This window comes from Bufo bufo, chromosome 5, assembly GCF_905171765.1.
Source record: "Bufo bufo chromosome 5, aBufBuf1.1, whole genome shotgun sequence".
Taxonomy (NCBI): Eukaryota; Metazoa; Chordata; class Amphibia; order Anura; family Bufonidae; genus Bufo; species Bufo bufo.
The window spans coordinates 322,444,018-322,469,793 of NC_053393.1; the positions used below are offsets into that span (position 1 = coordinate 322,444,018).

The 25,776-nt window shown below is 42.5% G+C and overlaps 1 protein-coding gene across 1 annotated transcript in view; it reads left to right on the forward strand.

Annotated features, from left to right (window-relative positions):
* DROSHA (drosha ribonuclease III) overlaps positions 1-25,776 on the forward strand; it is a 351,648-nt gene that overhangs the window by 121,504 nt on the left and 204,368 nt on the right. The window contains exons 18-19 of the mRNA XM_040432119.1: positions 22,412-22,550; positions 24,693-24,753. Of these exons, the coding sequence (XP_040288053.1) occupies positions 22,412-22,550; positions 24,693-24,753 (200 nt within the window). The remainder of the gene's footprint in view (positions 1-22,411; positions 22,551-24,692; positions 24,754-25,776) is intronic.

Sequence of the window (25,776 nt, forward strand, 5' to 3'; positions counted from 1 at the left end):
TTCATGAGCTACACCATATGTGCTGCCAACGTTAATAGTAGCACATGATCATATATATTCAAGGTCCCTGTCTTCGTTTCCTCTGTTCACCCGTTTTACTTCTTGTGTCATGGTGTAACTTTCCTGCACGTTGTAACTAATGTTAGGGGAAGTTTGCCTTGTGCCAGTTGCTCTTGTTTTCCAGACCTCCTTACCGATTTGTATGTGTGCCACGGTAAATCTGTCACATTGTACACAATACATGAGCAGTCATATTGCTTGCCGTTTCTGTTAATGGCGGTCCTACATCATAATCTCCCTTTCTCACCATTCGCACAAAATAGTCATATTGTTGTCCCCACTATACAGGAACATGACCAATACAGATGAATCCATTTCCTGACCAGAGCAGTGTTTTAGGACATTAATCCTCCATACAGAGAAAGCGGTGAGTAAATCTGTCACTGTCAGCAGACCTGCAAGGCACAAATAAACCCCTTTGCTCTTCAGAAGGAGATTAAATCCCTTTTCTTGCAGACAGGCCCACATTGCGCCATTGAACCTGTCCCTGTTTAAGTGTAAACAGAATATTAATCCTTCAGATACCTGAGAAAAGATATTAACCCTTGCCGTAGAGTTAGCCCCAGCGATTTATTATTTTTTCTGCCATTGCTCGTGTGTGAAATAGTGATTCTTAAATGCCTACTGCCAATCTGTCAAGGGTTTATTTTCCATTTGACTGGCACTAGACAAGCATGTCAGCTTCCTGGAGTGGGACATGACTCAGATGTGTCTACTCTAGAACAAAGAGTGAAGGGAAATTGAAAATGGCATTGTTTGTTGGTGCTTAGTGGCTTGTAACGTATTAGCGCTTCACACTAAGGAGTGTGAGTGTGATGATAATTATCTGCACATGTGGCCATACGAGGAGACTGTTGGAGGTTAAATGCAGTTATCAGTCCGTATGTGTGCAGGCATGTCCTAACTTCATTAGAAGGCAACCGTGATCTCTCATAATGTTGTTGATTTTAGCAGTTGAAAGGTTGCATAATTTCTCTGAAAAACTCCTGACCAAATCATATGGTTAGAGTGAAGATGCCACGGAGAATGTGAGATATAAACAGTCCCTGTAGACCAGCGGTGGTTAACTCGACTTTTTGTAGGGTTCTCAAATGCTGCCCTTGACTCTGTCAAAGGGCTGCACATCAGTCAGGACTGGGAAAAGGAATTGGTGCACACACACATACACTGCCCTTGCAACTAAAAAAAGCTGCCACCAAAAATATTTTGTTGGACCTCCTTTAGCTTGGATTACGGCACGCATTCGCTGTGGCATTGTTTCGATAAGCTTCTGCAATGTCACAAGATTTATTTCCATCCAGTGTTGCATTAATTTTTCCCCAAGATCTTGCATTGATGATGGTAGAGTCTGATTGCTGCGCAAAGCCTTCTCCAGCACATCCCAAAGATTCTCAATGGGGTTAGGGCTGGACACTGTGGTGGCCAATCCATGAGTGAAAATGATGTCTCGTGCTCCCTGAACCACTCTTTCACAATTTGAGCCTGATGAATCCTGGCATTGTCATCTTGGAATATGCCCGTGCCATCAGGAAAGAAAAAATCCATTGATAGAATAACCTGGTCATTCAGTATGTTAAGATAGTCAGCTGACCTCATTCTTGGAGCACATACTGTTGCTGAACCTAGACCTGGCCAACTGCAGCAACCCCAGATCATAGCTCTGCCCCTACAGGCTTGTACAGTAGGCACTGGGCATGATGGGTGCATCACTTCATCTGCCTCTCTTCTTCCCCTGATACGCCCATCACTCTGGAACAGGGTGAATCTGGACTCATCAGACCACATGACCATCTTCCATTGTTCCAGAGTCCAATCTTTATGCTCCCTAGCAAATTGAAGACTTTTTTTTTTCTTGTTTGCCTCACTGATTAGTGGTTTTCTTACGGCTACACAGCTGTTAAGTCCCAATCCCCTGAGTTCCCTTCACATTGTGCGTGTGGAAATGCTCTTACTTTCACTATTAAACATGGCCCTGAGTTCTACTGTCGCCAATCACGATCATTCAGGATTTTTTTTCCTGACACATTTCTTCCTCGAATACGATGGGTCCCCACTATCCTTCCAGTTTTTAATAATGCGTTGGACAGTTCTTAACCCAATTTTAGTAGTTTCTGCAATCTCCTTAGATGTTTTCTCTGCTAATTGACACTTCTCAAACAGACTGACATCTGACGAAGATGTGTCTTTCGATATGTTTGTTTAAGAAATGAGAAGCAAATCATTGCACCAGTTGGGGTTAAATAACTTGTTGCCAGCTGAAAGATAATCGCCCATGCAGTAATTATCCAATAGGAGGCTCATACCTATTTGCTTAGTTAAATCCAGGTGGCGACTTTTTTTTTATTTTTTGACAGGCAGTGTATAACTTCTATATTTGTAGCTGGCCGTTTTACTCCATATATTATATTAGCAAAAAACAGGTTTGGACATGTTTTTGGCCAAATGCACATTGACTGCACACAGACCACAACCATAAAAAAAAAAAAAAAAACTGTTCTCAGAAACTTAGAGGACCTGTCACCTGTCCTTACATCCCTGTATTAATAGCTTCATGCTTTCCCCATGTAATAACAATTCCGGAGCATCTATTCTTATGGCTTTATGTTGTGCTGTTCCTTTTTTTTAATTTCTACTAGAAGTTATGAAAGAATTACTAGCAGTCTGCAGTAAGGGTACAGAGGGGCGGTAACCAGTTGGGGGGGTGTCCATGCACAGTTTGACAATGGCAGCACTGATTGGTTAGAGGAAGTCTGTGCAGGTACACGCCCCCAACTGGTTACCACCCCTCTGTACCCTTACTGCAGACTGCTAGCAATTCATTCATATCTTCTAGTAGAAATAATAAAGGAATGACCCAACATAGAGTTTCAAGAGTAGATGCTTCAGAATTGTTATTACATGGGGAATGCATTAAGCTATTAAAACAGACATGTCAGAAGTGGTGACAGGTCCTCTTTAATATGCATACAATATAACTTTTGGTCATGTGAAAGCTATCCCAGATGTCACTGTGATTTACCCCTATTAATTGTTGTACTAGATGAGTAGTACTACAGATAGGGAGTCCATTTTTATTTTCATGAGCTCCTGAGTGCCGAAACCCGTGCCAGTCGCTAAAACGATGAGAATGAAATGCCCAAAGTATTGTCTCCTCGTTGCTGAAGACTGACTTCAGACTTTCTTCTGAACCCATTTTCAGCAGCGAGGAAAGACAGCGCTCGGCTGAACACTTCTAACTCCTCGTTTTAGAAATCAGCGGGGGTCTCGGCACTCGAACTCCCACTGATCAAAACCTTTGGCATGACCTATCAAAAGCTTTTCATGCCTATTGTGTATGCATAAACCTGAATCCCGGATTACAGTCCTTCCCTCCATACAGTATATAATATTGAATACATTGAACAGTTAATGCCCTCGTATATTTCCTTAAGGCCTGCAATTATCTCCAGCAGCTGCCAAGACATTGTAAAATGCCAAATGCGGTTAATCTTTAATAATTTTAAAACCAATGCATTAAGGCAGAAAAGTAATTTTTCATTTCCAACTTGAGAGATGGAATACATTTATCTTGTCAAGTCTACAAAATGCTAGGCATGTGAGGGAGCTTGCACCAGATTCCATCTGCTGTCTCACACAAGGCTAAGTACTAATCAAATTAACCTATTCCCTGCCTCAAGTGTCCCCGGTACTTGGAAGAATAGTGAATGTACATTGGTAGCTAATCCGTTGATAAAGGTATAGGCACTTCACTTAAAATCCCAAATCAAATGAGTGAAATATGTGCTGCTGAAGTTTTCCAGTATATTATGTATAAAGAACTTTCCCAGTGTTGCTACAAAACTTTATTTCCATGATTTATGTTTGACTAATCTTTGGTAACCAGTGCTAATGGTGTATGATGTCCTTGAGATCACTACTTGATCAACAGGCTGCATGGCATGATGGGAACAGTGAATTTCCAGGAGGTTTCTGCTGTCTCTGTCCGTTTTGCTGTACGTGGTAAGGCCTCATGCCCATGACCATGGTTTTGGGTCCTCATGAAATTCGAACAGCACACGGATGTCATCACACTGTAATCACATCACTGTGTGGCCATTCCGCAAATTATAGAACATATCCTATTCTTATCAACAAGAGTTGTAATGACTGGCGCTATTCCACAATGCAAATTGATAGTGCCGCAGGAAACTGTCGGTACCTTCATATTTTCGCTCTGTATTATATTTGTGCTCCCTTACACATTCTTTTAGGGGTCTTTTTCTTCTACCTATGTAAAACTGATCACATGGGCATGTTATTAAATATATGACCCCTTCAGTGGAGCTTTTACTACAGTTGGACTATCGAAGGAACAGACTCTGGGAGAAGTGAAGGTAGAAGTGATTTTTATATCACCAACCAACTGCACTATCCGCATAGGGCAGGGACGGGCAAACCGCGGCTCTCCAGCTGTTGTAAAACTACAACTCCCAGTATGCGCAGTCTGCCTACAGCAGGGCATGATGGGATTTGTAGTTTTAGGGGAATATTGGATGTGGTGGAATCTCAGCAGGAGCCAATTAAGAGACGGGTTTTATTTGATAGTTTGCGCAGAAACAGTACTGTTTTTTCATATCCTATTATTGTCCATTTTGCAGACAAGAATAGGTATGTCTACTGATGTGACTGAGAAAATGCAATGGCTGGTATCCGTATTTTGAGAATCCATGATTTGCAGAACGCAAAATGGATACAGTCGTGTGCATGAGGCCTAACGGTTATCTGCTAGACAGACAAACCTAAGGTTTCCAGCGGTACAGCTAAAATTTATTTTATCATTAACATTAAAAAAAGTATTAGAAGGGCCTAAATTAAATGTATATATGGGTTTTATATTTTTTGTGTTCTTACCTACCGTATATTGAATAAAAAAAACTTAAGGTGGATTTGGACTGGCCGATTTTCGGGCAGATGATCAGGAACCACTGTTCCTGCAAATGCTCATTCCCGACAATCTGCCCATGTAAATGTGCCACTGATCACCCGATGATCCTGTCATTCGTGCAGGCACATTAATCAACGCTTCTGGGAAGCAGATTGTGCTGTCTAAACAGAGATCTGCTGCCCAGAAACAATGATTCTGTATGAGGACGAGGGATCGCAATAGCCATCCCTCGTCCTCATACAGTGAAGGAGATCGCATGTAAATTCAGCAGTCTCCTTCAGTGAATAAGCAGCCGACTGTCGGGAAGGAACCCTTCCTTACCCAAAATTGGCAGGAACACCATGCGCTTTAAACCCGCCTTTAGTCTTGCAGTTTTCACTCTGGACACTGAGCCATTAATAGACTGACAATTCCTGTTGTCTAGAGATCATTTTTCTGCAGCCATTTCTTTATCATGACCAATGGATATGGAAATGTAATTCAAGGTCTCCCCATTGACATTGGGTATCAGAGGCAGCTTTTGCTCCTCCCTGCACAGTGACCAATTCACAGGTCACAAATAATGTTACTGCTCTAAGGCTAATCTCTAAGTGCTGTGAACAGTAAATTAAAGGGGTTGGCCACTTTCTGGTTACTGTTGACTAATTTGTTTGTGAGAAGATTATATGGAACTTACTAATATAGCCTTTTTTGAAATTCAGCACCATATTTTGTAAGGTATGTCCCCTTTTTCTTCTGTGCTGTCCACACAAATGGACTGCTTTTCTTCTGTGCTGTCCACAAAAATGGCTGCTTATGGAGGGTCATATGACCAGGCAAATCGCCTCTATATCATGCCTTCATTCAAATACACTACACCTGTCATCTGCACTTGTTCTGTTGGGGATTTAGTGCAGAGGTAGTGTGTCTGAATGGAGAAAACATCACATGGAGATTATTTGAATAAAATTATTTGAAATAAAATATAGAAAATGGTGCAGAATTTCAACAAAGGCTGTATTACTAAGTGCCATATAATCGTCTTACATACACATTGGTCAACAGTATTTAGAAAGTGGCCAACCCCTTTAAAGAGAGTGGCTACCTCAATAATCCTGGATAAAAATAAAAGCCGAGTATATAACGGGAGCTGTGCTCGCTCAATCGATCAGCACTTATCAGCCTGGCCCCTGCTGGAAACTCCAATGCTATATGCAGCAGTCAATGCTGACCATCGCATTTAAGTGGTTTGCAGAAGAAGGAAGGGAGCGCCCTCTCTCATTCGACTGGCTACTTATGATGAAATCTCTAGAAAAATGTGAAAAATTCTTTCTAAATTTCAAAGAATTGTAATGTACCTAAAAAAAAAAATAATAATAAATTACCAAATGATGCCAACATAAAGTAGACCTATGGTGAATGTTAATTTTGATAGACTGATCTGTTTTACAAGCAGAGAAATTTTTTTTTTGAAAATGGTGGTTTTTTTTCTCTAAATGTTCTGTAAATGTAGGATTTTATAGATTTTTTTTTTTTATGAATAAAGGGAAAACGTACCGGCCCAAATTTACAACTTACATGAAGTATGATGTGCCACGGACACAATCTCAGAATCTAAAGGATAAGGAAATGCATTTGAAAGTTGCCATAAAATGGCACATCAGGAAGGGGTTAAAGAGGATCTGTCACCAGTTTGCATATACGAATTGCATGCATTAGTAAAAAGATCTCCTAATCCTGATGTGGCTGTTGTGTTTACTGCGAAAATCCATGTCAAAAGGGCTTTTCAGTCCTTTTAAAAGTTTTTCTCCTGATATTAACCTCTTGGCAACATCAGACGGTAGTTTTAAGTTGGCGGAGTCAGCACTATGGCTGGTAGGTCACAGTTGACAGTCCCTGGCAGTGTCTGTGATCGCAGAGAACACTGATCATGGGCACTTAACCCCCGTTATCAATAGCGACAGTGGCAACTGAGAGTTTAGTCAGATGGAGGGACTTCTGTCTGATGCCCCAATCAGCCCTCTTGGAGAAATTGGTGGGTCTCTTGTCATGGCAGCTCTGGGGAGGATTAATAAAAAAAGAAAAGCATAAAAAATTCAAATCACACCCCCCCCCACCTTTTCCAATTTTATATATTAAAGTAAGTAGAGAAATAATAAACATTGGTATTGCCATGTCCAAAAACGTCCAAACTAAAACTTTTAAACTATAGAAGTATTAACCCCCACCGAGAACAATGTAAGGGGGGTAAAAAATGCCCCCATCCCAAAAAATATAATAAAAACTGAACAAAAAGTTGTATGTACCTCAAAATGAACTACAACTTGCCTCAAAAAAGACAATTCCTACCACAGCTCTGTAGATTTGAAATATAAAAAATATTTGTCATAATATGGTGACACAAAGCAACATTGTTTTTTATAACTATATTTTTTTTTATTGGGTTCTCTCCTTTTTTAATATTGATGACCTATCATCAGGACAGCACATCAATGTCAGATTGACACCCGGCACCCCCGCCGATCAGCTGTATTGGGGAGACGGCACGTACCGTGCAGTCAGTTTTAGTCCACAGCGATTGATGTAGCTTAAAAACAAAACCCCAAAAGCAATGGTGGAATTATTTTTTTGGGTTCGCTCACTCTACAAAGATTTTTTTCCCCCTGTTTTTAATATACAATGTATACGGAAAAAATGCTACTTGACCAGCAAAAAACAAGCCCTCATATGGCTATGTAAACACAAACGTCAAATATTTATGGCTCTTGGAAAGCAGGGAGTGGTGAAAATGAGCATTTCTGAGTACAGAGCGCGCATGTGTGAATATGAGCTAAACTTGTACTCCACCCAGACTAGCCTAGCTGACATGCTGCAGTGTAGGCTACAGCAGGGAGGGACGTGCACTGAAAGGGTTGTGGAGACTGAGTTTAACTTGTGAAAGGTCCGTCGGCCGGTCCGACATCTGCTGTGCCCCCTGAGCATCATGCATTTTGTGATTTTATAATAAAGGAATGGACTGAAAAGCATTGGTGAGTGCCGTGGAGAAATTCCTATTGTTTTGGTAACTTGTGAATAGACTAGAGTTATTGGTTTATGTTACTCAGAGGCGAATCTATAGGGGCCCGAATTCAGAAGGGGCCCACCTAGGAGGAGGACTAAAAGATTTTGACCGTATTATACCATGACGTTATACACAGTGACAGTATATATATGTAGCAAATGGACAGAGCAGTTGCCGGGCCCCATCTGAGAGCGCGATCTTGACTAGCCACAGAAGTGGGGTTTGCACGGGAGTCGTAGTTGCGAAGAAGTTCCTGGGTGGGGGGGAGCCTGTTCAAAGATGTCATGGTAGTACTGTGAGGCCAGTACTGTGCGAGAGTGTAAAGATAGTGGCTCCATTTTTCTAGATTAATGGTTTCTGTATTCTGGTTTGGTAAGTTTAATAAAGGTTCCATCTGACAGCTTTTCTTCAGTTGTTTTTTTTTTTTGTTTTTTTTTCAAATTGGGAACTATTGAAACTTTTTCAAAATTCTAAAATGAGTGAACTACTTACAGGTTGCCCAATAGGATTAAATTATTTAATTTATGAGTAGTCTTGTCGATTATTCCTGTCATCTCCCTAGAATCCTCTCCCCACCTGCAGAATTGTACACTATGCCAAGTCTTTTACGTAATATTGTATTATTTATAGCCTCCAGCTGGTGAAAGTGTATGAAATACCCCATGAAAGACATGAGCCAGCAACACTTGCAGGTTGTACAGTGCTTCAGAAAATGGCACAGAACATTTTCATCCCTGAATGCACATTTTTTGTGTTTAACTGGTACATTTAGATGCTGGAGCACGGGGTGGCTAAAATTATTAGTACAGAAATTGACAAATTAATGATGTGAAGATGAGTGGACATACAGATGTCGGCAAGAACATAATTCAATTTACAAGCACCATTCTCAATTAAAGGAAATCTGTTTTGGTGCTGGTTCTTAGATATCCACTTTAACATAAAAATCACAATACACAGTGAAAATGCACATATTTTATACACCATGTAAGGTTTAAAGGGGTTTTCCCAGAATCAAAACCTATCCCCTGCTCACTGGAAGTGTTTGATCGGCGGGGATCACCACCACCAATGACGAGGATGGGTATCTTGTGTCCCCTCTTTGAAGGGAGTGCATTCAAAGTGTATGGGTATGGCAAAGATAACGGGCAATCTTAGGCCAGGTTCATATCTGCGTTGTGAACTCCGGCACTCTGATCCAGTCACGGTATCCGGCACACATGGCAGCTTTCAGACGGACAAAAAGAATACTGCAGCATTTCTTTGGCCAAAAGAACCCTTATATGCCGGAACAGTGAATGGGGATCTGGCAGTGCGCGGTGGTATGTCGGATACAGTGAAGTCCAGCAGTCTTTTCCTGATAGTTCATTGCACATGTGTGAACGCAGCCTTTGGGGTTCATTCAAATGACTGTATATTTTGCAGAACGGATGGAGACCCATTCATTTCAATAGGGCTGCAAAAGATGCTGACAGCACACCGGTGTGCCGTCGGCATCCGTACTTCCGGACATGTCCTATTCTTGTCCATTTTTGCAAACAAGAATAGGCATTTCTATCGTAGGGCTGGACGTTCCATTCTGCAAAATGCAGAACGCACACGGCCTGTATCCCTGTTTTGCAGACCGCAAAATGGATGCGGTCGTCTGAATGAGCTATTAGTCACACAGATGTTGGATGGCTCAGCAGTGACCATCACTTAAAACAGGGTAAACAGTTCCCCTTAGCCGGTGATCGGTTGGGGTCCCAGTGGTGGGATCCTGAGTGATCAGACATAAGAATAAGGGGATGTTTTGATCCTGAGAAAACCTTTTTAACTCTGGACTGAAAAGGAAAACTGCTAGACAGGAGATATTAACCACGTCCAACGAAATGCAACAGTAATCATATGGTGATAACCGTTTCTGAATAATAGTAGATTCATGCACCTTTTCACGAGTGTTTATTTTATAGCCCACTTTAAACATCTTAAGAATGTAGGAATAGAGACATCGTACAAAACTGTTTTATATAATGTATGTGATTTTTTTTTATTGCACCAAACATATTTGAAATACTTCCTTTTTTCGTTGTAAAGATCAGCCTTATGATTGTTAGAGTGATATACCCTGTGTACCATGTGTGCAGACATTGTGGCTCCCCATCTTCTTAGGCTACTTTCACACCGGCGTTTTGAATTCAGTTTGTGAAATCCATTTCAGGGATCTCACAAACGGTTCAAACCGGATCAGTTCAGCCCCAATGCATTCTGAATGGATAAGGATCCGTTCAGAATGCATCATGCATGTCTGCCTGGTGATGCGGAGCCAAACGGATCAGTCCTGACTTACAATGTAGGTCAATGGGGACGGATCCGTTTTCACTGACACAATATGGTGCAGTTGTAAGGACGGATCCGTTATGACTTGGACTTTTTTTTTTTTTTAAATAATGCAAACGGATCCGTTCTGAACAGATACAAGCGTTTGCATTATAGGTGCGGACCCGTCTGTGCAGATACCAGACAGATCCGCACCTAACGCAGGTGTGAAAGTAGCCTTAACTGTGTAATTATTTTGGAACAGGGAGGTGTCCTTGCCATTGCTTGCTAATTAGCTTTGGTCAGCAGGAGTCGCCCAGTTCCCCAGTATGCACACAGTCACAGGGATTACATATTATGGGCACTTAGAGGCACATTTATTCTAAAACTGGCTCTTAATAAGCACTGTACCTGGCGGTGGATCTGCTGGAGTTATAAAGATCTGGCGTCAGCGGGGAGAAGTTGCAGATTGCGGTGCAAAGGAACTTTGTGCCGCAATCTGCGCCAGGAATACGCCTAATTTAGGTGTATTTCTGTTTAATGAATGACCCTCTTAGTATTTTGCTTTAGAGTTCCTCTGCATGCTGCCATATTACACCCTAGAAGCAGTGCATGAAAGAGAGAATACTTCTGTCATACGTGTGATGGAACATGGAATTTTTTTATTTTTCATTTTTTGTTCTCTCACCGATTCCAAGAAAACCTCTGTAAGAGATGTGAGGCACACGTCGGTCATTACAGGGCAATTATTGTTACTATAGAGATGAGCAATGGCTAGTACAATTGTTCATCTCTATACAGTTAACACAGGGCATTCATAATGCCACACAAAAGATGCGATCGCCCAATCGCTCGTTCTGTAGGTAATCGGCGGGATAGATTACCCCTCTTTTGCCCAGACCAGTGAATGCACTATATTTTAATTTGCTATGATAAGCTCACCAACGCTTTCTGTTAGCTGTTGTGCAACAATCTCAGTATGGAATGTAAATGTATGGCTAATATGCCCAGTATACAAATCGGAAGTAACATTTTACAGATTTTATAAAAAAAAAAAAAGGCAATGTAGAACTGTAGTAATGACAGGCATATGAGCAGATTAGCGGTGTCTGATAAGAACCGTGCCTTGCACAGGAGGGGTAAGGCTTCCCTGACAGCCAAGCTCTTATATTCCATCTTTACACTCATTCCCATTTGCAAAAAATCGAGATAAGGAGTAATCTTTACATGAAACCGCTTTGCTGTAGGAGGCTTCAGTCGCTGTATGCAGGTATGGCAAGTATGCCCAGAATATACAACCTGTCCATTGGTGGTCTTCATGTTGGAGGCAAAACATGTGGACTGCTGTTACATGCTTAAAACGTCAACATAATATCATTTATACTTCACCATAGATTTAGATAGTGGATGCATGGATGGCGTTGTTTAGTTTAACCTCTTAGGAACCAGAGTATGACGCCCCATAAATAACAGAGTTGTGCAATTTTGTATGAGTTTCATGGGTATTATTTTCCTTTGGAAATTAAAGAGGTTGTCTCACTTCAGCAAGTGGCATTTATCATGCAGAGAAAGTTACTACAAGGCACTTACTAATGTATTGTGGTCGTCCATATTGATTCATTTTTCCATCACATTATACACTGCTCGTTTCCTGGTTACGACCACCCTGCAATCTGGTAGTGGTCGTGCTTGCGCACTATAGGAAAAAGGACTGGCCTTTTTGGTGGCCGGGAACACAGGAGTTGCACGTAGGCTGGCACTTTTTCCGTTGGTGTGCAAGCACGGCTATCGCTGATGGATTGCAAGGTAGTCATAACCTCTGGATACGAGCAGTGTAGAATGTGATGGAAGAATGAATCCAGCCAGCAAAGGAAGCAATATGGATACTAACAATACATTAGTCAGTGTCTTGGATTTATCACGTAGAGAAAGTTAATACATTTGTTGAAGTGAGTCGGTCCCTTTAAGGGGCTTTGCTTCCGAGAAAACGGATCCATCCCCATTGCTGAATCCCGAAGAAAAACTGAAGCGTTTTTCTTCGGGATTCAGCAATGGGGATGGATCCGTTTTCTCGGATACAATAGAAAACTGATCCGTCCCCCGTTGACTTTCAGTGGTGTTCATGACTGATCTGTCTTGGCCTTGTTAAAGATAATTCAACGGAGATGCACGGATGCAGATATTTGCATTATTAGAAACGGAAGCATTGTTGCTGATCCCTGCAAGTGTGAACGTAGCCATAAATAGACATGTCAGGAGAGGTGACAGCTCTTTAAATAGTCTTCTCAGTAGACTTCTTCTTAGGTAGTGAGACCACTGTAAGCTTTTCAGTTATTCCCTCATATTCCAAGAATTCCCAATGATCATAGAAATGATACTGTCAGCAACCTAAACCAGTAAAGAAACACATTCCATTTGTTAGATATTTGTCAAGCAGAATTTTTAATTCTTGATGCATATGATTAGCTATTTCTGGAAGACAGGGAGGGCACGTGTTTGCAGTATTCAGTCTGCTAGCTAAATGGCAGGGCTTTTGTCATTTGGTAAAGTAGCCCGGCAGGGCTATGGTAATATGCTACCCTAGAAGTAGAACTGCATACAGTATCCTGGTGAAGAATGAGGGCTATGGTCACTACTGATGGTACTGTCTCTTAATTCACCCGCATTTCAACTAAGACGGGATTTATTAAAGAAAGCCACCTATAAAAAAAATATGTTGGTGATTGAGACAGCACCTGAAGAGTGTGCTTTCTGTGGTGCGGTACAGTCTTGGTGTAGCAGAAATCTAGATGTTGCTGGAAGTGTGATTGCCAGCTGCTAGAAGTGCTGGAAGAAGATGTATTTATGTCATGTTGAATATTTATTTTCAGAAACAACTGCAGCCTGGTATTTTAATGGTTTATAATAGACCTAAGACTTCATACCCTTCCATACGTAAAATAGAGGATCAAAGTATGGCTTGTATCTGTTTTACCGGCTCTTCAAATTAAATCTGTGCTGCTATGCTGATTTTATTTTTACAAACGGATGCAATCTGCCAAACAAGCATAATTTGCTAACTACTGCTGCAGTGAAATCATTAGCGCTCCGCAACTAGCTGTTCCATACTTTGTTGACAGTTAAGGCTTTCGATTCCACGTGCTCATGAATTCAGGATATATCTGAATATGTCTTTTCTCTCCTTCCATCTGCAACTTTCTCAGAATATGTAAATATCTGCATAATGCCTGGACCTGAATGTGGAGGTAAATTTAGTTTTCACACATGCCTGAAAGAATTGCATTTTCCTACTTTTTTTTTATTTATTTTTTTGTTTTTGTTTTTTTACACTGTTTTTGGAAGTCCATGAGTAACTTTCATAATATACTCATTGACGGAAAAAAGATGTCAGAGTGCTGCAAATCTCTGCACGCAGTTTTGTCTCCAGCAGATATGTAAATGGTTGCAGGGGTGGTTTGATTAGACATTGATGGGGTCATTTATCAAACTGGTGTAAAGTGAGGGGGGGTGTGGCCAGCAGCCGTGACTGCTGGACGTGTGTAAGAGGAGCTCCGCAGCAAGACCTACAGTATAGGACAAATCCTGACTCACTATGGCCACCTGAAGAGCAACAGACCACTGGCTAAACCCTAATGACCACAAGAATTGTGCCCTTATCAAACTTGCGCCACGGGGAGCACGGAGGGAGCCGCGTCGGGAGTTGAGGAGAAGGAGGAACACGTGCGCAACAAGAGACGTGCAAGCAGTGGCCAGACAGCGCGCCCACAAGCACGGTGAGGTACAGGGGAGAAACGGGAATCTGAGGGCAAACTATCCGGTGGATAGAGAAGAGTCCAAAAATACTCACGAGTCCCGGCAATTTCCCGCCAGTCGGCCATTTTAGCGCCTTCCCTGCAGTGAAAGGAGGAGGGGGGAGGGGGCTCTGCTGGCTGCCAGGGCGACATCATCAAAACCTCCCTGCATCGCACAACTCTGCCATAAGCTCCTGACCTCATCCACTGGAGGTACTAACTCAACTATATACCTACAATTTGCTTACATGTGCAGCCTACTGGGGCATATAAGAGAGAGAAAGTAGCATCTCGGACTGTACAGTAGAATTATCATCAGCAGTCTTACTACCAGAGGATCCAAATAGTGCGCCTCAGAGCCCTGAAATTAACCCCATATACTGTATTCTGATCAATGCCCTGATACAACAATGGGGCCACAGAAAGCACAAAGCGCCACAGAAAATGCGAGAATATGCTAGACAACCAGAGGAAGTTGCGCGTTCACCTTTGCCTCAGCGTAATATTGATACCGGAGCGAGCACTGCATCCGATGTAATAACTCGTATAACTTCTTCAAAGGAGAATAATGAAGAACTCACTCTCAAACAAGTATCCACCTAAGTCTTAGAAGCCATCAACGCATGTAAGACATCCCTCACAGGGAAACTAGATGAGGTCAAGATTGATTTGGGACTACTGCGCCAAGACCTGCATAATCTGCGAGAGAGGGTTCAACACGCTGAAGAACGTATCTCCCGCATAGAAGACACCATCATTGACTTAACTGAAAAAGCAGAGGGTCGCTCACCAGACGAATTCATTGAAAAATGGATGAAAACATTTCCCGGATGCAAGCTTCTCCCAGGCATATGCGGTGGAACGGGCCCACAGAGTCCCTGCAAAACCACCCCCGGCGGGGGTTCCACCTTGCCCCATGCAGGCAAGATTCCTCAATTGCAAAGACAGGGACAAGATCCTGGCTCTAGCTAGAAGGCGGCAAGATATCAAATTAGACAATACTAGAGTCTCCATCTTTCCGGATCTCTCCATGGAACTGCAGAACCAACATGCCACTTTTATGGATGTCAAGAGACGAGTGAGAGAGGCCAACATCCTTTACTCCATGGGTTACCCTGCAAGACTCAGAGTAGTGGATGGCGACAGAGCGGTCTTCTTGACTTCGCCTGGAGAGGCCTCTAAGTGGCTGACCCTACAACACAGATCTCCAAGACGCTGAAAAAATCTGCAATTTTCAGGGACTGATCACCTAAGGATGCTGCCAGACTGGTTTGGCTTAGTTGAAATGTGATAGAATTATCCAGTTGCAGCTTCTTGATAATGCATAAATACAATTTAGATGTTGATATAGGGGGTTTTAATATTGGCATGAATGTACTAAAATGGCTACATCATAATTGGTTGCGGCCTGCATGCTTCTGCCAACCTTCACCGCAGGCAGAGGCATCCCGGTACAACTGGCCTTCAGTCTGGGTTAAGACACCGTTCCAGACATATTTCAGCAGTTGCCAATACGCAAAGTTAAGAAAGTTCTATAGATTTACTAGGTTGAAAAATTATTATGGTAGCTCAGTTAGCTACAGTTTTTATGTTGCACTATTGTACACTTGTACACCCAGTGCATCATACCAACTCCTGAGTCTACATTAACACCCAGGGTTTCATGGCTGCCTTTCAACTGACTGCCTTTCAACTGACTGAGTTTCTTGAAATACATGGAGATGAACCAAACTTGATCCTAGTGTGGGATACCTTTAAAGGCGTTCCTCCGCGGTTCCTTACACTCAAGCATCTCATATATTAAAAAAGATACTAAACGCTCAGAGTTGGAGCTTGAATTGCAGTGCACCACTCTGGAGCAGCAATATACACTGCTCAAAAATATAAAGGGAACACAAAAATAACACATCCTAGATCTGAATTAATTAAATATTCTTCTGAAATACTTTGTTCTTTACATAGTTGAATGTGCTGACAACAAAATCACACAAAAATAAAAAAATGGAAATCAAATTTTTCAACCCATGGAGGTCTGGATTTGGAGTCACACTCAAAATTAAAGTGGAAAAACACACTACAGGCTGATCCAACTTTGTTGTAATGTCCTTAAAACAAGTCAAAATGAGGCTCAGTAGTGTGTGTGGCCTCCACGTGCCTGTATGACCTCCCTACAACGTCTGTGCATGCTCCTGATGATGTGGCGGACGGTCTCCTGAGGGATCTCCTCCTAGACCTGGACTAAAGCATCTGCCAACTCCTGGACAGTCTGTGGTGCAACGTGACGTTGGTGGATAGAGCGAGACATGATGTCCCAGATGTGCTCAATTGGATTCAGGTCTGGTGAATGGGCGGGCCAGTCCATAGCATCAATGCCTTCGTCTTGCAGGAACTGCTGACACACTGCAGCCACATGAGGTCTTGCATTGTCTTGCATTAGGAGGAAGCCAGGGCCAACCGCACCAGCATATGGTCTCACAAGGGGTCTGAGGATCTCATCTCGGTACCTAATGGCAGTCAGGCTACCTCTGGCGAGCACATGGAGGGCTGTGCGGCCCTCCAAAGAAATGCCACCCCACACCATTACTTACCCAATGCCAAACCGGTCATGCTGGAGGATGTTGCAGGCAGCAGAACGTTCTCCACGGCGTCTCCAGACTCTGTCACGTCTGTCACATGTGCTCAGTGTGAACCTGCTTTCATCTGTGAAGAGCACAGGGAGCCAGTGGCGAATTTGCCAATCTTGGTGTTCTCTGGCAAATGCCAAACGTCCTGCATGGTGTTGGGCTGTAAGCACAACCCCCACCTGTGGACGTCGGGCCCTCATATCACCCTCATGGAGTCTGTTTCTGACCGTTTGAGCAGAATACATGCACATTTGTGGTTTGCTGGAGGTCATTTTGCAGGGCTCTGGCAGTGCTCCTCCTGTTCCTCCTTGCACAAAGGCGGAGGTAGCGGTCCTGCTGCTGGGTTGTTGCCCTCCTACGGCCTCCTCCACGTCTCTTGATGTACTGGCCTGTTTCCTGGTAGCGCCTCCATGCTCTGGACACTACGCTGACAGACACAGCAAACCTTCTTGCCACAGCTCACATTGATGTGCCATCCTGGATAAGCTGCACTACCTGAGCCACTTGTGTGGGTTGTAGACTCCGTCTCATGCTACCACTAGAGTGAAAGCACCGCCAGCATTCAAAAGTGACCAAAACATCAGCCAGGAAGCATAGGAACTGAGAAGTGGTCTGTGGTTACCACCTTCAGAACCACTCCTTTATTGGGGGGTGTCTTGCTAATTGCCTATAATTTCCACCTGTTGTCTATCCCATTTGCACAACAGCATGTGAAATTGATTGTCACTCAGTGTTGCTTCCTAAGTGGACAGTTTGATTTCACAGAAGTGTGATTGACTTGGAGTTACATTGTGTTGTTTAAGTGTTCCCTTTATTTTTTTGAGCAGTGTATTAGACACCCGACAGATTCCAACAGGACTGCTTGGCTACAGGCAGGTAGACAATACTTAGCTATCCTTAAAGATAAAGCAGGTAGGAAATTGTTCTTCATGAAACAGACAGCGTTTGAGTTGGGAAATCAGTAAGCCAAACTACTAGCTCAGCTAATTAAGCATAACTTGCTCTCTTCAGCAATTTTGGCAATTAGAGACTCATCAGGACAGGTAGTCTGCACGCAGGAAACCATTACTAACACCTTTACACGATTCTACCAGGATCTATATAGATCCAGCATAACACTATCTGAATCAGAGATGGCCACCTACCTAGGGGGTACAACCCTCCCTACACTCAACACACTGCAAAGTGCTCAGTTAGACCAGCCAATTTCCTTAAAAGAAATAAAACAGGCCATAGCAGATCTTAATAATGGGAAGTCTCCAGGACTAGACGGGCTCCCCAAAGAAGTCTATGCTAAATATGCAGAGGGGTTGGCCCCACAATTGCTATCCACTCTTCACTCTGCCTTGGAGCTGTGGCGTCTACCGGACTCCTTTATGGAAGCCACTATAATACGGTTACTCAAACCCGATAAATAACCCCTAGAATGCAGTTCCTATAGACCTATAGCCCTGTTTAATGGGGATTACAAAATCTTAAAGGGACACTGTCACCTGGATTTTACTTACTGAGCTAATAAGATCACCACATCCACAATTTACATTAAAATTTACTAGTATTACCGCCCTGTGTCTTTTATTTTGTCTATAAAATCAGTTTTATTAATATGCATAGTACTACAATAAGGAGCTCAATGGGATGTCCCTCTGGCAGTTGGAGCCCAGCCGCGCCCATTACTCCAGAGCCCAGCACTGCCCCACTGCTAATTTATTCACTGCTCATCGCCGACGTAATGTTTGTGCAGCGCCCATAATCCCGTGCATGCACCCTGGATATACATGTCAGCGCTCGCGAGGTGTCCTGGCATCGGCCTCACAGAACTCATTGCGCATGCGCCAGCTACACAAATATTACGTTGTCGATGAGCAGTGAATAAATTAGCAGTGGGGCGGTGCTGGGCTCCTAAGTAATGGGCGCGACTGTGCTCCAACTGCCGGAGGGACGTCCCCTTGTGCTACTTATTGAGATGCTTTGCATATTAATAAAACCGATTTTATAGACCAAATAAAAGACACAGGGCAGTAATACTAGTATATTTTAATGTGAATCGTGGAGACTGATGTGTTGATGTTATTAGCTCGGTAAGTAAAATCCAGGTGACAGTGTTCCTTTAACCAGAATCTTGGCCACTCTCCTTAATCGGGTGATCCTTTCTCTGATTCACCAGGATCAGATGGGCCTTATGCCCGGAAAGTCCACTACAGAGAACATCAGACTGGTGCAGGTGGTTACACAAGTGGGCTATTCCTTGAATGCGAATTGGGCCCTAGCTTCATTAGATGCCGCCAAGACATTAGATTCCATTAAATGGGCTTCTCTGATTGGCTGTTTGAGGGGGTTTGGTCCACAGTTCCTCAGATGTATTAGTATGTCATATAGTAGCCCGGTAAGCAGACTACTGATAAATTGGGAATTATCAGAAAAATTTACCCTCCATAGAGGAACAAGACGGGGCTGCCCTTTGTCACCGCTTCTGTTCGCTCTGGTGGTCGAGACACTGGCAATCAGGGTGAGGAGTAGTGGGAACATAACAGGGGTGAGCCTGGGAGAAAGAGGGGTCCGCATAGGACTATACGCAGACAATATGGTTCTATATCTGTCCTCGCCTGACACATCCCTCCGCAACGCAATGGCTTTAATGGACGAATTTGGTGAATTCTCAGGCCTAAGAATAAACTGGGAGAAATCGGTATACATGCCACTGGGTAGGACAGATTGGATGGGTCCCTCCCACGTAGATCGGCTAAAAGCGGTAGACACATTTAAATATCTGGGAATAAATATTACTAAAAAACACACCCAGGCATTGTCACTTAATATCTCGCCTCTTACAAACTATATAAGGAACAAGTTTCAAAGTTGGAAGACTCTGCCTATTTCGGTGGCAGGGCGCATTAACCTCATCAAAATGATTATACTTCCGAAGGCCCTTTATGCCTTTCAACACTCGGAGGTGCATGTACCAAAATCTATTTTTAAAGAAATAGACTCCTTGTCTAGGGTTTTTATTAAACGGAGGAAGGCATAGCGCTACCGGATTATATATACTATTTAGCAGGCCAGTTGAGACTCATTAAATCCTGGTATATGAACGAGGAACTTCCCACTTGGGAATACTTATTAAAGTGGCATCTGGGATGCTACTCATTATGGTGTGTTCTAGAGATGCCCCCCAAATTCCAGAAACCATTACTTCCATTGCATAAATTGGCTCAAACTGCATGGAAGGAGGCGTAATCATTTTCACAATTTAAAGAGGTTGTCTTGGACATCCCTCTATGGGCTAACCAATCATTACCGCAAGTGGTCATGAGGGCGGGCGGACGGATGGTGGTTGGCAGGAGTCAAGACTCTGGGAGACATATATGATCAAGGGGTGCTGATGTCCTTTGAGGCACTCACTCAGAAATACAATATACCCCGCACACATTTCTTCTCATACTTACAACTTGGATCAGCCATACAGAGTACACCCAGACTCTCAATTTCACGATCTCTAAGTTTCCCCTCATAGGAGTCGTAAAAACCCAAGGTCGCAGAGGACACGTATCAGTAATTTACTCACATCAAGTACAATCAAAGGTCAGTGCCTACCCCCTTACTGTAATAGACAAATGGAAAAGATTGATACCCACGCTTACAGAAGAATCAGCTACAGCTTTATTAGAATCACTTTTACACGTATCACCAGCAATCAACAACAAAATAATTCAATTATATATCAGACATATCTTACACAGACTAGATTATATAGCATGGGAAGGGCATCATCTACAGACTTTTGGCACATGATGTGGAGATGTAGCCCAGTTGATAGATTCTGGAAGGAGGTGACGACTTTCTTATCTGATCTGCTGCCAGTTTGGGTGGCCTGTACTCCTGAGGTTTGCTTGTTTTAAGCGAGGATAGCTGGGATCATTATATTACAACATTCTTAAGGGAAGCACTTTTTATGGCACGTAAATGTATCGCGCTATTATTGGTATTTTTAATTAAATCAGGAGTGTATGTAATGGATGTTAATTTACATATGTCAATAAAAGAGGTTAAAAAAAAACTGGTGTAAAGTAGAACTGGCTTAATTGCCCATAGCAACCAGTCAGATGCCACCTTTCATTTTTGACCGCTCCACCCGTTACATGCCCTGCCACTGACAACCTGCCACTGTCACCTTCATTTACAGGGGTGTCATGAATGAGAAAACTGGAATCGTATTGCCTTTAGCGATTAATCCAGGTTCTGTTTGAGTTTCCACAACAGTCAAGTTAATGTATGGAGGCCTCGTAGTGAGAGCTTCAATCCTGCCTTTGCTGCAGAGCGACACACTGCCCCAGCTGTTAGTGTGATGATCTGGGGACCCGTTGCTCATGGCAGTCGGTCACCCTTAGTAGTGATGTGAGGAACACTAACAGTTCAGCTATATTTGCAGGACATCCTGTGGCCACATTGTTGTCTCTCTCATGAAAAGGCTTCAAACTGGTATTTTTCAGCAGGATAATGTTCATCCACCAGGGGTAGATTGGCCATAGACCTTACAGGGAAATTTCCCATGGGGCGCCTGGGCTCTCATCACCACCGGCCAGTGGAAGTTTTTGGGGATGTATTCTGTGCTGCTGCAGTATATTATGATGGACTGTGGTATTTGGCTCTGTTGGGGTGGTATAATCGGCCACAATATAGTATTGTTAGCCGTGCCTTTCCTCAGTTTGGACCCAACTACAAAACTGGGCCACTTTTTTGTATTTTTTCCAGGGCCACTTTAAGTTCCCGGTCCGCCACGGTCATCCACACACAACAAGAGTTTCCCACAAATCTCTTCACTTAATTGCAACAATTTCTGGGCTTGTCTGGTTGCCAGATTTATCCCCAATCGAGCATTTATGGGACCAGCTGGGACGCCAGCTTCGGAAACCCGTGAGAGTGCAGGATCTACAAGCCCAGCTGCAACATCTTTGGGCATAAGTGTCTCGAGATACCTTAGGGGACCTGTATACCTCCATGCCCAACCGTTTCTCATCTGGTATCTAGCCTAGATGCGGCCCAGCAGGATACTAGAGCCTCCTTTCAGTTGTACAGTTTTCCCCATAAACTTATACTTTTTCTCTAAAATTGTAATGGCTTACATATACCATCATTATATTCATACATATAAAGTTTGTTTTGATTACAGCAAATCCTTCTTGTTATTTTTTGTCAATTAGAATCACAGATACAATTTTTTGGTTATTAGAAAATATTTGGCTACTTTATCAGTATAAAAAAAAATCATATTGAGCAACTGTGCGCCCAGCCATTGTCCGTCATAAACAAGTGCAGCAATTGCACAATTGGTGAGAATTCTCTGGTTTTTCTTTTATGAGGAGCTAAATCTTATCTCTGGTCATTAGCATAGGAGAACTTGGGAAAGCAGGACAGGCAAGCGATCTAAATGACAGAAAAAATATGAATCGATTGCAGAAAATGACCCAAAAGTTGACTATTTATCTCTTGCCATTGATGAATTCTAAATGGTCTATTTTACATGTCATTCATTTATAAATGCAATATCTGTTTACTATTAAAACTAGATGGAAAAGGTTATTTTTTTTTCTTGTTTTATTTACTACTTCATACGAAGTAGATATGATTTTCTCTTTTTCACATTTGAACATCACCATATTTATGTATTTGACAGCTGGCAATGACTCATCCGAGTCACCATTTAAATTTTGGGATGAACCCTGATCACGCCCGCAACTCTCTTTCTAATTGTGGAATTAGGCAGCCAAAATATGGAGATCGTAAAGTCCATTACATGCACATGCGGAAAAAGGGTATGTGTAGCAGAATTTTAATTTTATTTTATTATGTATACTTTGCATTTCCTTTCAAAGTGTAGTTTTATTTGCAGATTCAGATGCACATTAAAAAATTCTGTGTATTCATATAACGATCTGAGGCTGGACAATCCCTTTAACAATTTACATCCTTTTCACCCAAATTTATCTCCAGTCTATGGCCCGATTAATATTCTTCACAATGTTACCTACACTCCAAGTATTAAGGCAGTATTAGACAGCCCGATTCTGCCGGTGATTGTCGGGAAGAAGGTGTTCCTTCCCGGCAATCGCCTGCTCGCTATTACATGCAGCAATCTCCTCCTTGTATGGCCTGATAAAGGTAACACCATTTTTATTTTTTTGTGTGTATTTTTTATTTTTTTATGTCCATTTTTATTACTGTTCTAATAAAAGACTTAATCCCTTACTGTGTATGTACTCAGTAAAAATTATAGCCCGCAGGTAAAGTCATAATGGGGATATTTCTGTCATTCTACTTTGATACACATATTGAACACTCATGCTTCTAATAAAGAAGCTGGAAATCCCTTTTTATCCTAGTGAGCATTTGGGAGTCTTTCTGTAGGGCATTTCTGCCGGCTACAGTGCCCTCAGCTCCTGACCCAACTGATTAATTTTGGACTTTGGAGCATCACTTTAAACCATTACTAAATCTGCCACATTCTTCAAGGGCATCTGTCAGCATATTTGCACCTATCAAGCTGGATGACCTGTTACAAGTGCACTTGGCAGCTGAAGACATCTGTGTTGGTCCCATGTTAATATGTGCCCTCATTGCTGAGAAAAAAAATAAAGTTTTAATATATGCAAATGAGCCTCTAGGGTCAACGGGAGCTTTGCTGTTACTTCTGGAGGCTCAGCTCTGCAACTTCTGCACCCTCTGCACTTTTGATTAACAAGGCCAGGCAGTGTAAATGTGATCACGCCCGCCCATGACTTCTCCTGCAGTCTTGCGCTGCGTTGTGCGCTTCAGTATCTGGCGCAGTACAGGAAAGAGGCTCGTCCGTAGATCTCTTCTGTACTCTTCAAGCCTCTTCCCTGTACTGTGCCTGCACCGAATACTGAAGAACATGGCGCAGTGGTGGACCTTAGGAGAAGTCAAGGCAATGCCCCCCTTTCTCCTAGATGCTCATTTGCATGTATCAAAACTTCATTTTTCTCAGCAATGTGGGGCACATATGAACATGGGACCAACACAGATGTCTTCAGCTGCCAAGCGCAGGTGCAACAGATGAGCCAGTTTCATAGGTACAAATCTGCTGACAGAGGACCTGTCACCACAAAATGCAGTACAATTTGCAGGCAGCATGTTATAGAGCAGGAGAAGCTGAGCAGACGGATGTATAGCTTTGGGAGAAAAGAGCCAGTAAAACTCTGTTCTTTTATATGCATAGGAGTCATGTGGGCGGTGATGTCCTTCCTGTATGCTTAGCTGTCAATCACTGGCACCACCCACAGGATTCCTATGCATAAATAAGACCGAGGTTAAAATGTAGAAATTACAAGTTTTACTGCATCTTTTTCCATAAAGCCATAGATCAATCTGCTCAGCTCCTCGCGATCTATAACATGCTGCCAGCAGATTGTACTGCATTTCATCCGGACATATTCCCTTCAAATCTCTCATTATTACTGTCAGTATTCTCATCATTGTTTAAGCCCGGGAATTTTTGCTTATTCGGTTTATTTTTTCTTTCATTCCCATTCGGTGTGTAACTGCAGTGCTATAAAAGGGTATTGAGTCAACTGATGCTGTAATTGTTTGTTGAAAATGTGGTTTTGCTGTAATTATCACTTTTGTTGTCTTTTTTGCCCAAATGAGTTTGCGGCCAAGTAATTTATACCCTTTACACAGCATTGTATAAAATGATGGGGTTAAACAGATTTAATTGCTATTCATGTTAACTGTAGTAAAGGAGCAGAGCTGGAACATTAATGTCAGACTATCTTTTTAAAAGCATATGATGAGAAAATGTGCTTATATTTTTTTGAGTGCCGGCTCCTGAATGCTATCGATTTAAGTCCTTCCCAGCGTGCTGCTCTGTGAACTTTCCGCTCACTGTATTAGAACTGCTTTATCTGTCATTTGTTATCTTTTATTTTGCATGTCTACAGGAATAAATACGCTGATAAACATCATGTCCCGTCTGGGGCAAGATGATCCAACCCCTTCACGGTAAGATTACTTTTACTTTATTACACATTTGCAAAAATTTAAAAGCAGTAATTTAGGAGCATTTGCATTTTGTTCTTTGAAGACGCCCTTCTTGTTGTAAGGTGAAAACGAGGAGGTTTTCCAATAAAAGCAATAAAAACAACCCCCCCCCCCGCCTTCGCTCCTTCTTTTTGTTTAGGACAGTTTGATATGTTGTGCTTTTGTGGGGGGTTTTCTTGTCTGACAGGACTGGGCCCTAAAGGAAAGAAACATGTAAAACTTTTTATTATTTTTATTTTTTATTTTTTTTAATCTCCTCTTTGCTTTGACTGGAAAAGACACATTGTGTGAAACCTGACAGCTCTCAATATAGTGCATCACTAGTGTCTTACAAAACATGCGACAGCTGCTTCATGAGCAGTAAGCATGGCCGTGTTCATCATCTCACAGACTACCCGCAAAGAGAGTATTCTAAAAGTCTTCCTTACCAGGCCAATTTTTCGGGTGTAACAATGGGCCTATCTAACTGCAAATAACTGGTTAATTTCTGAGCCAGTCTACATGCATTTGATATTATTTTTCACGGGACACCTTAGGCTACTTTCATGCTTGCGTTTTGCCTGATCCGGCAGAGATCAGAAAAAGCGCTTCAGTTACTGATAATACAACCGTCTGCATCCGCTGGGAACTCAACAAGACTGAACGGAATGCATTTTGAAGCACTCAGTTATGTTCAGTTCTGTTTTTTCCTCATTGACAATGAATAGGGACAAAATGGAAGCGTTTTTCTCGGGTATTAAGATCCTCTGCCGGATCTCAATACCGGGAAAAGTAAACGCAAGTGTGAAAGTAGCCTTACATCTTTCTTGTGTGCCATTAGATAATGGATATAATATTTAAAATGTTACAAGCCAACCAACTTTTTTATGTTATTCCCCTAAGGCCTCATGCACACGACCGTTGTGTGTTTTGTGGTCCGCAAATTGTGGATCCGCAAAACACAGATGGCGTCCGTGTGCGTTCCGCAATTTGCGGAACGGCACG